The sequence below is a fragment of the Myotis davidii genome, unplaced genomic scaffold (genome assembly GCF_000327345.1).
Source record: "Myotis davidii unplaced genomic scaffold, ASM32734v1 scaffold94, whole genome shotgun sequence".
Lineage (NCBI taxonomy): Eukaryota > Metazoa > Chordata > Mammalia > Chiroptera > Vespertilionidae > Myotis > Myotis davidii.
Window position 1 is genome coordinate 1291520 of NW_006285313.1, and position 12171 is coordinate 1303690.

At 41.7% G+C, this 12171-nt stretch overlaps 1 protein-coding gene across 1 annotated transcript in view; it reads right to left on the reverse strand.

Annotated features, from left to right (window-relative positions):
* The window catches only part of CD44 (CD44 molecule (Indian blood group)), an 84998-nt gene that overhangs the window by 30380 nt on the left and 42447 nt on the right, over window positions 1–12171 (reverse strand). The window contains exons 4-5 of the mRNA XM_015559007.1: window positions 10674–10742; window positions 8269–8496 (exon numbers count right to left, since the gene is read on the reverse strand). Of these exons, the coding sequence (XP_015414493.1) occupies window positions 8269–8496; window positions 10674–10742 (297 nt within the window). The remainder of the gene's footprint in view (window positions 1–8268; window positions 8497–10673; window positions 10743–12171) is intronic.

Here is a 12171-nt window from a genome sequence, read left to right on the forward strand (position 1 = left end):
CCCCTAAATGATCATATCTTGGTCTATGAAGCTAAACTATAGATCTAAAAACAATTTTCTATTATCTTTACAACTGGACATTCTCTTTAAGAAGTTAAAGAATAAATATAGACACAACCCAGCCAAAGAAGTAAAAGAAATGAAAGGCCAATAAACACTCCCTCGTGCTTATAGAGACACTTATTAACTTATGAAGCACATGTCATTAAAGCCAGGACTACCAGAATAGAATGGAAACGTTTCACATGTGCCTATTTGCTTTGTCAAGCTACTTTCAAAAACCCTTGGACTCTAAATACATCAGTCTTTTCTAAAATCCCATAGTTGTATTCACAATTTGCTAATTCATTTTTTATCTTCTCTAGCCTCATATCAGTATACTGTAAAGGCAAATGAAAGCTACACTGCAGTTCCCAACAATACTTTAGCATACAGGGATGGAAAAGTCAGTTGATTAAGAGAAGTCATAGCTAGCATTTGTTACTAAACCCTTCTTATCGTCTAAAGTCGACAGACTCTAGCCAGGATTTGGAAAAATCTCCCTCTTCTCCTTTTGGAAGCAATCACAAGAAAGACGGAAACCCTCCACCTCTTATCCATGGTTACTGCAGAAGACGTCTCTTTACACAAAGGGTTTCCTACATTTTGAATCAGATTCACACTATCTTTTTGGAATGAACATTTGTCTTTTCATCTGTTAGTATCTACCCCAAGAATAGTTCCACTGATCAAGATTTGCTATATTTTGTTAGCTCTAGATAGGCTATTGTATTTTTCCTCCTGAAAAGTAAAAAATGTCAAATGACTTTAATCATTGTAGAATACCATTCAGAGTCAAAATTTTGTCTGTCATCAAGAAATACCTGGCTCCTTTTCACAATCCCCTTATTAGCCTCATTGGGCTATCTTAATTCTATAAAGTGGAAAGAAGAAATGCACTTAATAGTGCTATAAAATCAAACACATAGGTCTCAGAGCTCATGATCCTTCTAACATCATTGACCTCCTGGGCTATCTAAATTCTATAGAGTGGAAAGAAGAAATGTGCTTAATAGTGCTATAAAATCAAACACATAGATCTCAGAGCTCATGATCCTTCTAACATCATTGAAAACATTTGTGAAACCAGAATGGACTGTACACTTTGACAGTATCCCCAAAGTCAATGAGAATTATTGAAGACTGTCAAGAAAATCTACAAAATGGCTGGTAATAATAACGCATTACCAGCCATTACTGTTGTTGTGTGAAGATGGTTCTTAGACCCTGATGGTTGAAACAACCATGAAAACCAATCCTCAACTTCTCGCCTCTTGGTTGTAGTTTTGGGAGTTGTACCACTATTGCTCATCAAAGCTGTTGCAACCATAATTGAATGGATTGCTGAAAGGTTAATTATCACTTCCTAAGAAATAGCATTGCCTATGCTTTTACCCTTTTTTCTACTCAAGAGAATTATCTACACTTGATATAGATGGAGAAAAGAAAGGGCAAAAGCGCAGAAGTTCCATTTATTTCAGAGGCCCAAATTGGAGTTCATAGGATGTCAGAGATAGAAGGACCCTAAATTCATCTGATTCATGCTGCTCATCTCAAAGATGAAGAAACTGTGCTGTACAGATCTTGACTTGTGTGAAGTCAGAAAACTAAACAACAGGGAGGTCTCAAGAGGAGCATGAAAGCTGTCTTTGAATTTTGAAAGGCTATAATGTAAAAAAGGAATTAAATTAAGTTTTTTGTCTGTGCTCCCAAAAGGCTAAATTGGGACCTGTGGTGAGAATTCGGGGGAGATGACTATTCCTCCAAATGTTGAATTTAAAAAAGTTAATAATCTGAACTTCCCAACAATGAGCTTCTTCATGAAGAATGATGTGCCCCATCATCAGAAAGATCACTTAGGAGGAAAGTTGTGTAAGAGATTAAATGATTAGAAGTTTTGATGGAACTAGACCATTTAAGATCTCCAAATCTGAGCATTTATGGTTCTAAAACCCAGCTCTTCATCTTAGCCCTTCATCTGCTGTACATTCTGTCTTGGCCAAGCAATATCATTCTCCAAGAATTTGGGATATGATATATCTGTGAGCAATTCCAGACACATAATCCCAAATACACAAAAGGATGACACAAGAAGTGGAAAATGGGGGAAAAAATGCCTTTCTGCTTTTTCCATTTAGAGTCCAAATCCTCTAGCAATCTTGCCATGGTCACGCTTTATATTGACACTATATTTTGCACAACAGAGCAGGACATTTTGAGTTCCAATTTTGAAAAGAGGAAAATCAATCAGGAAAGACAGAGATGAAGTAACCCAATGATCTCACTAACAAGACCAGAAGCAAGAGTCATGATTTGAAAACTATTAAAGACTGCCATTTCTGTAATCATGACGTGCATCAGAAGAACATTAGATAATGAGGACAAACTGAAAAAAGTTCAAGCAGAGAGACTGAAACCATCATTAAATTCCCAAATACAAAGGTAAGGTGAATTAGATTCCATTTTTCAGCTATCAAGAAAGTCCAGAAATGACCTGAGGTGAAACATTGATAAGACTATTTCCTTCACAATGTTTACCCTATGAAGATGAACATTTCAAACATTTATAATTAGCATATTTTTATTCTGCAATATCTATCTTCCTCCTTCCCACCTCCCACCCATCTCTCCAGCATTATCTTAATCACTATGATATGCAATCATAACATTGGCACTATTTTCCTTACTTGAGCATTTGTCAAAATAACGGATATAGTTTATTCAATGTCTTAACAGCTAAGCAAAAGTAAAGGACCATTTTGATTATTCTTCTTCTGTAGAAAGAATACCTAATTATTTTGAAATATGACCAAATCCTCCATCAACGAAAGTTAATAAATGTAGACATGCTTGTAATCTCCCATTATTATAGTCTTTGAATCTTTTCCCACAAAAGCTCTCAGGTCAAAATACTTTGCAGGAGCTTAGGGTTAACAGTCAAAGATCCAGGGAGCTTGTTAGAGGCCTAGATTCTGATGTAAGGCAACAGGTCACTTCCTGCACTTTGCAGTTGAGGTTTTAGGTGTCCACATAATTATCTCAGGCCTACACGTTCCATCTGAAAATCAAGATTTTCCTCTATGATTATTGACTGTGATAATTAGCAGAAAGTAGGAGTATGCATTTTCAGATAGGCTTTTTTTCTAGAGTGCTTGCTCTGAAGGATTCTTTTAAGGGAAGCCCCTAGAGAAACAATAATTCTGATTATTTGGCATGTTGATTAGGAGTATCGGATAGTATCCCAGACTCATAAATGAGATGGTACCAGACCCTGCTCTCACTAACAATCACGGCGGAGCATCAGCAGAAAATGATAACGGATGTCCTTTTCCTCAACACTGAAATACTTGGCATCAGGACAACAAATAAGCAGAAGGCACAATAGCTTACCTGTTGTTGCTGTTGTTTGATCCTGAGTCTCAGGCTGTGAATTATCAAACCAAGACCATATCTAATTAATGTGCTCCTGAGCTGCTGCATGGCTGTTTGAGTGCACAGTGGAAGTAATTGAATCAATCATGAAAACATCGTTTAAGTGAGGTCTTTCTACAAAGCCTTTACTCTTAGTTCTGTCTATACATAATGTCTGTATCTATTATAGAATGAAGATTAGAAAAGAAGGATCGAGGCCTGGTTTTACATTTCCACTCTCCTAAAGTCTCCTGGAATCCTATATATTAAAAGCCTAATATGCTAAGTTTCTGATCCGCCGTTCAACCAATCAAAGCATAACATGGTAATGATATACTAAGGCCGCTCAACCGCTCGCTATGACGTGCACCAGGGGGCAGACACTCCGACCAGTAGGTTAGCTTGCTGCTAGGGTCCGGCACGGGGCCCTCCTGCAATCCCTCCCTGGCTGGCCAACCTCCCGCGTCCTTCCCTGGCCCTGACCATGCACCAGTGGGGTCCCTCAGCCTGGCCTGTGCCCTCTCGCAATCGGGGACCCCTCAGAGGATGTCAGGGAGCTGGTTTCGGCCCAATCCTGCAGGCCAGGCGAAGGGACCCCACTGGTGTACTAATTCGTGCATTGGGCCTCTAGTCTTAGGATAACGTTGGAAATGCAAATTCTCTATAGATGTCAATTCAGTGCTGCTCATTCTTCAAATGGAATCCCCTGAAAACAGGCTCAGGGAGAAATCAAGTAGCAACTTAATAACCTATGATGGAAAGAGATTTTTATATGTACTTGACTGGGTGATTCAGCTATGCACTAAAGATTTTCAACACAGAATTTCATAAAGTTGCTTTTATTCATCTATTTTTGGAGTGTCTTAGAGGTGCACCCTCTTTTGGGTCTATCATTTTACCCAGGTAGCTCGTGATGACAACTGGCATTTGAAAGCTCTGCTGACACACATTAACCTCAAGTCAAGCTTTATACTTTATGTAAGTCAAGCAGGAACTTTGCAAAGGGTATGTGTTCAACGTGTTGAAATCAGATCTCAAGCATCCGTCCATCACTTTCTGTCACTTTTAATTCTAATTCAGAATGTGTTTCCAGAAAGGAAAAACAAACTTTAACTCAAGTTAAAAAAAATTCTGGACTCTGTTCAAATTAGAGAAAGGATAATAGGTAATATTTTACAATTTGAAATATCTCATTTGACTCTCAAGTTGGACTGAACCCAAAACATTTCCCTATAGATGAAGAATGTCAAATAGCACCAGAATAAACATCTAAACCACTTGTGAAAATCTGATAAAAGCTATGACTTTTTTTTTCTTTAAAAAACTGATCCTGCACATACACATTCTAAAATTTTTGCATATTATTTCAGGTGGTCCTGTATACTGTATGGCTGTCATTGACTCTACTGGAAGTCAATGAATGCCTGGTTAAAAACTTTGACTGTATACAGGCCAAATGCCAACCACCTGCACAATATAGTCTATGCTACCAAGAACACATTTGCTCAGAATAAAGAGTAGAGAGATAGGAGCCAATTTCACCAATGATGCCCTGAGATAAACCTGAGCATTCCCTAAAAAATTTGCAGACATCCCATTCTCACCTCAGAAACTCAATAAAGATGTGTAACTCATGCTACCCTCACCCTATACCAGTGGTCGGCAAACTGCGGCTCGCGAGCCACATGCGGCTCTATGGCCCCTTGAGTGTGGCTCTTCCACAAGATACCAACTTCTCCACATGGGCCACAAAGTTTCAATCGCACTGTACATGAGCGCCTGCATGTGGTATTTTGTGGAAGAGCCACACTCAAGGGGCGAAATGCCCGCATGTGGCTCGCCAGCCTCAGTTTGCCGGCCACTGCCCTATACCAAGAAGAGGCCAACAGGAAGTAAACATACAGGAGAAATATAGAAATTGGCATTATTTTTTGTCTTCCTGAAAGGAGTTATAAGAGATTTGGGGGGGGGAAGAAAAGAGCTACTGCCTAGCCAGCAGAGTTTCCAATTCCCCCCCACACCCCCACCCAAGTAAGCCATGCCAGACCAAATATATATATACATCAAAAACATTCTTTGACACCCAGAAAACAAGGAAATAGAGTGCTCCTATGCAGGAGTTGGTTTCCTGAATGAGTATAGGTTCTGGATTCCAGAGAATTCCAGATCACAGATAGGAAAGGAGCTGATGGCATGCCTCCAGGAGGGCTCTTCCAAAAATAACACTTACAGTAAAAGGGCTGCTGGCAATCAAAACCTACCCAGATGGCTGTTCTTATTGGCTGTCCCTACTGCCCACCCACTAAGGACCCTTAAGGAAGGGATGAGCCAGCCAAGCCAAAGAGCAATTCTAGGGACTCAGCCAACCCTCCTCTTGACCTCTGCCCTCCTGCACGCATTAGGGAGGATTCACAATCACTCCCTCTCACCAAGTTCCAACTCTCAATCCAACAGTCATGACGTTTTCCTCACTGGCTTAAAAAATGTGTATTTAGGAACTCACCACTGCTAACTTTTCTAGTTTGTTATATGCTACTTTCAAGTTTCTCCCTGAATCCTATAGCATTTCAGTAACTCTGGGGTTAGCCCTGGACTCGCTCTAGTGGACAAGTGAGTCTGTCTCTCTCTCTCTCTCTTCCTTAACTACTGAAAGAAACTTAGCTAAGTGCTCTGGAAAGAAGAAAGCACAATTCTCTTCTCAACACAAATCCTGAATTATGTTTCAGCAAAACAGAGCACACTCCTTCCTTGCTTTCTGAACAGTGGATAAGTCCCATGAAAGTAGGTCCAACTCAGCGTCCTCAGGAATGAGGGCAGCGTCTGGCACAGAGAAGACCTCAAGTACTGGTTGAATCAATGACTAGCTTACTAATAACCCTTACTTCCTTCTATATCACTCTCTAAGAATATTGTCTACTGGATCCTAAGCATTCGAATAAGCCCATTACATAATAGATATTCAATATTTGCAGACTAACAGGCAGAAAAAGTACTAAAAGATGGGCTATGAATGTTTCTAAAATGTGTTGATTGGCTACCTTAAAGCACAGCTGAACTACTCCCTATTTTAGATAGTTACTAGCAACTGGAATGTTAACTTCATCCAGTTCCCACAAGATATAGTTTGTCAGGATTTTCTTCTTTGGGAAATGGAAGTTTAGGGTAAACATGACCTGCCTCCTGCTGAGACGAGTAACTGCTGTCTGCCAGCATCTGACAAGATGAGAGTGTGATAAGCACCTTCAGCAGGGCTACTCTAAGGGCAGGGAAATCAAGGAGCAGCAAGTAGCCAGCAGCATGGCCAGCTTGGTCTGCAAAAGTTTCTCTCAAGAAAGGTTGTCTGTGGGACTACAAACAAGGAGTGACAAACAGCTGGCTCCAGAGAGCCAATATTCTGGGAAAACATGGGCAATCTGCAAGGGCCTGCTTTTTGAAATGCTCCAAAGAATCTGCAGAAGACGACCAGGACCCCAAACCTATGTGCACCACTCACCCAGCAAGCTGCTAATAGAAATTTAATCCACGGCTGAGCAAGCAACCTTACATTGACTCACGGGGCTTTGGAGGTTTCCTGGCTTCTGGGTGACACGGGATGGAAAGGGTCCCGTCTCGTCTCCAGCATTCACAGTCCAGTAAATCTCTGCCTCATTCTTTGGAGAGCAGAGTTCCACCCCTCATGAGCCATCGCCAGGAAAAGAGCAAATCCACACCATACTAGGAAAGCGACTCAAGGGGAGACGCCCTGCCTGAGTTTGAATAATCTTCCACGGAAGGAACACAGCCACTCCGGAAGCATGTTTTAAAACAAACCCTGGGGGCAAAGCCAAGAGGGAAGTGAAGGAAGAGGCAAGAGGGAGATATAAACGCTTCCCAATGCAAGCGGAAGCACAAGGGGCCCAAATCCAGAGACCTCGAAGGCACTGTTTCCATATTCCCACCCTCCCTGACCCACGGTAATGAATGACCCTCACAAACCAGGAGCCTTCCCCTACAGCTGGCATATAAAACTCTTAAGCAGATTTCATTTGATCAGATGACTCCTCCAGCTATGTGTCCCTAGACCCGTGGTCGGCAAACTGTGGCTCGTGAGCCACATGTGGCTTTTTGGCCCCTTGAGTGTGGCTCTTCCACAAAATACCACGTGCGGGCGAGCACGCACAGTGCCATTGAAACTTCGTGGCCCATGTGCAGAAGTCAGTATTTTGTGGAAGAGCTACACTCAAGGGGCCAAAGAGTCTCATGTGACTTGCGAGACACAGTTTGCCGACCACTGCCCTAGACCAAAAAACAAAGAAATTGTTCAGAAATCCTGGGTGATGAATATGAGTATTATACAGTCAATAACATGAGTATAAATCAGGTTAAAATAGAAAAAAGATGAAGTTAAGAGAAACAGAAAGGAGCCAGTCTTGTATGCACCTGCCGTGAGCCCAGCTTAGGAAAGTCCCACCCAGAGGTGGGTACAAACCAGCGGGAAATATGCAAAACTGAGAACCACTTCTGTATCAGGCTCGATGTCACCCTATTGCTGGGACAAGAGAATAAGGAAAGTTCTAAAAGAAAACTTTTGACATGGCACTTCGTATCCCATGGTAAGAAAAACAGAGCTGCAGGTGAAAAAAAAAAAGAGAGACTATGTTGGCAGTAGCAGCCAATGCACACACGGCACTGACAGCCTGCACGGCCCACCTCCCCAAACGCCGTCACCAGCTTCCAGACAGGAGACACGCTGCGTGTGAGTGCATATCACTCAAGAAGGACCGAGATGGTTTTGCAAATGAATCACTCGTGGGAAGCCCAGTGATTCACTGTCCTTACTGGTGTCGGGGGTATCCTCCGGGTAGTAGGTCACTCCGGTACTGTCTTGGTCTTGGGTCGGGTGAGCAGTCGGAAAGTGGGTGTGGATGATGTAATTTTCTGAAGTGCTTCTTTCACCGTAGGACCCACTGCTGGTGTCATAATCAGCAGTAGTGTTGTTGATGTCATCAGGGTTAGTTCTGTATTCGCCCTTCTGGGTGTAGCGGGTACCATCCCGGTTAACAATACCTGGGGGAGAGAGAGAAGGCCCTTTTAGAAGGTGACAGCTGACACTTTCTGAGTATAGAAAAGACTGTGAATTATCACCTAAGACGGTGACTGTAAAGCTACTTTTCTTTTTTATTAGGAAAAGCAACACCTCAACTACCTGTCTAGTGGGGGGATGTGTGGCTGAAGCATTGAGAAGAATGCACACTCCCCTGACCACTCACGCACCTGGAAAATGAAGAGGGGAAAAGAGATTGTGTTTGGGAGTTGCTGTGTTGGGATTCCAGTGTTGGGATTCCAGTGTTGTGTGGCTCCAGGAAAGGTAGGTACCTCTCTGAGCTTCAGTTTTGTCATTCAGTTATGAGCATAATGTAATATTGTGTGTAAGTGCTTGCATAGTATTCAAAATATAGTTGGTGCTCAATAAGTGATAGGTCTCTTGCCTGGCCCCTATTGCCCTTCTCAAGCACATGTCAACTTTGTGCTATTAGTTCCACCGATTTCCAGAGAGGATAAGAGGGAGGAGACACAGAGGCTATTAGCATCAGCAGGGAATATATATTTGCAAACTCACACAAGAATTAGATTTTCTTTCTAAGGGTCCAATTTTGTCAGTTTAAGTGAATCCCTACTCCTGGATCAGAAATTATCATGCTTGAGTATTGACAAAGCCTCTGTCATCCTCAATGAAATTCCACCTTGAAATTAGGAAGCACAGATGTATATTAAGATCAAAATCGTTGGTTTAAACAAGAAAATGACTGGAATGGACAGGAGGAGGAAACGCAAGGATGAATTCATTCATTGTTCTTCCCTGAAAGTATTTGCCGCCTTCAAACCCGGGCTACTGACTGCCCAAGTGTGCATTTATCTGAAGTTATTTTCTGCTGTATTGCACTGGAAGGACTGAAGATTCCTTTTGTCCACCTACCTAGCTTGCCCAAGTGGAACTATTCATAAAACATAAATTTAAAAACATTCCAAAGTCTCAGTCACCCTGATAATCTCTGCAGATGAGAATCTGATAAGGAAATATGACCAAAGTTGCACAGGTCTGGACTTCAGAAGACATCTGTGGGGACCAAGGAAGTGGGACATTTATTGAGCATCTACTATGGACCAAGCATGCATTAGACATATGCTTTCTCTTAATTCTCAGGGGGGAAAGTCACATATGTTGTTTCATTACCCAGATGAGAAATGGAGGCTCAGAAAGAGTAAGTCACTCCTCTAAATCCGCCCAGGTAGTGAGGTACTGGGATTCCACACCAGGCATGACTGAGACAGCACATCTCACACCGCAGGCCTCCACTTCCTAGTGCAAGGCACAGGCCAGGGACAAATCCCTCCGTAACAGTGGGGGCTGGGTTTGTGTGGTCCAGGAAGATTCTTGCCCCGCTGCCACTGTCACCACTATTCCTAGGCACACTGAGAGGTCTGGCTCTTAGCAGGCAGACATCAGGCCTCCTCAGCACTGTCATACTTCTCAAGAAGTGAGGTTCAGGGGCAATAAGATCAGAGATAATAAGTCGACCTCTTTGAAAGTTTTGTTTGGGACACTGTTTTCTACAGTGCCAGATGTCTACGTCTGGGGATCACTTCACATAATGTTGAATCACACATCAGGAAGTTTATACCCTTTGTAATTATCTTTCAATACTCCAGTTCAATCAAACACAAAATCGTGGGGGCTAGAATGTCCCTATCCTACCTCTTAATAATCCCCCCCGCCCCCCCCCCCCGTGAGAGAGAACACAGCTCAGAGCCTTCAGCTGCTAGAATTTAAGAATGTTATTTAATTTCCCCTACATTAAAATTTATTTTTAAGGGTACCTTCTAATGATGTCCAGGGATGCTGGCCTTTCATTTGCAGTGTGTGTGTGTGTGTGTGTGTGTTTAATCATTCTAAGTAGAAAAGAATGGGTCAATTAAATGAAAAAACAAACAACAAAAATCAATAATAGTGCTGTGTACATAGAAGTGCCCAAAAAAAGTGAGAGTGGTTTTCAAATGACTGAAGCTTGGGAAACAGTGCATTGGGTAAACCAGATAGAAGTTTTAAGCCATCAGAGAAAAAGAGGAAGGAAGAAGCCTTAGGGAAATGACTGCTATTCTGGTCAAATATAAAACATTGAAAATGCACTTGATCCCTTTGCCAAGAACAAGGAAAGGCAACCAAAGTTAGAAGAGATACGTACTTATGGATACCTCTCCGTCAAAGGCATTGGTCAGGTTTGTGATTGCGGTACAATCTTCTCCTTTCGGTGCTATGAGGTAAAAAAGAAAAAAGGCATGAGAACTCCAAAAAGTATGAGCAAAATCAATTCCCATTTCTTTTAGTTAATTAGGATGGAGTTTCATTATAACTTATCATAGATCTTTTCCTTTTCTGAAACTTGCTTAAGTCTCCTGGGAACCTCTCCAGCCTTTGTGATGAATTTTTCATTTTTATTTTGCTTTACACATTTTTTTGGAAGCTCACTTGTTATTCTTCCCATCCCAACAGATTCATTCATTAACAAATACATATGTTCTATATCAGGCATTGTGGAAAGCTGGGGGTACAATGATGAATAAGACAGGCATGGTCTTTCTCTCATGAAGCGCACGTTAGCGTTGCTTGTCAGCAAAGAGCAAGGAGGAAAGGAATGGATGGATGGTTGGATGGTAGGATGGTTGGATGGTAGGATGGTTGGATGGATGGGTGAATGGAGGCAAGCAGGCAGATTGCTATCACAAGGAAAGCTATTATCACAAATATTTTAAGTGTCCTGCCATACACCACTTGGTACAGTAAGATTAGACAGAAACACAAGTTGAACAAAACAGGGTTTGGTTGCTTCCCAGTTCCTAGGAGATCTTTTCCCATAGATAAAGGGATGTGTCCTTTACCTGCCTATTTCTTTGGCCTCATAGTGAAACTAAAGGGCAGCAAGTTTTAGGAAAAGCCCTTCTTGCAAAGGCTGATTCAAAGATTTCTCAGAAGAGAGAATCTTCAAAGTGAAAGTTGCCTCCTCGGGAAGTACATTCCTCACCATCCAATGTAAACTAGCCCCTCAACACTCCCCCATGCCTGTCACTACCACACATGGTCTGCTCTCATTTCTTCCTCTACCCCTACCTAAAATTATCATGCTCATTTTCCTCGATGACTGCTCATGGCACATCTCCCAACCCCTACCATCTGCTGCACACCCACCTCCATAGAAATATTTAAGCTCCTCAAGATGAGTAGGAACCTTATCTGTCTTGGTCAGGATATTTATGGGGGCAGGGAGGGGCTCAAATATTTGTTGAATGAATGAAAAAGGGAAAAAAAGTCCATTCTTCTAGTAAACACACCTAAGATGGAAACCCCCAAATAGTCCGCAAATATAAACAGGTCAAAAAACATTTAGATAAGCTCTGAATGGCAACGCCATGAGAAATAATTAAAGGCAACTCCAGATAAATCAGTCCATGTGTTGATTATTTTAGGTATTTACTTAACACATAATAAAAAGGAAGCCAAAAAAAAATGTTCTTGTCCCTGCTTTTGAGGAATTCCAAAGATCATGAAGGGCAATAATAATTAACATTCTTTAGATTTTTATAGTTTTCAAAATATTTTTCCAATAAATCCCTCATTTAAGAATCAGGGCAAATAGTCGATCTAGGTGATGTTAAAGAGCATCTACCCAGTCTGCCTGGGGCGGG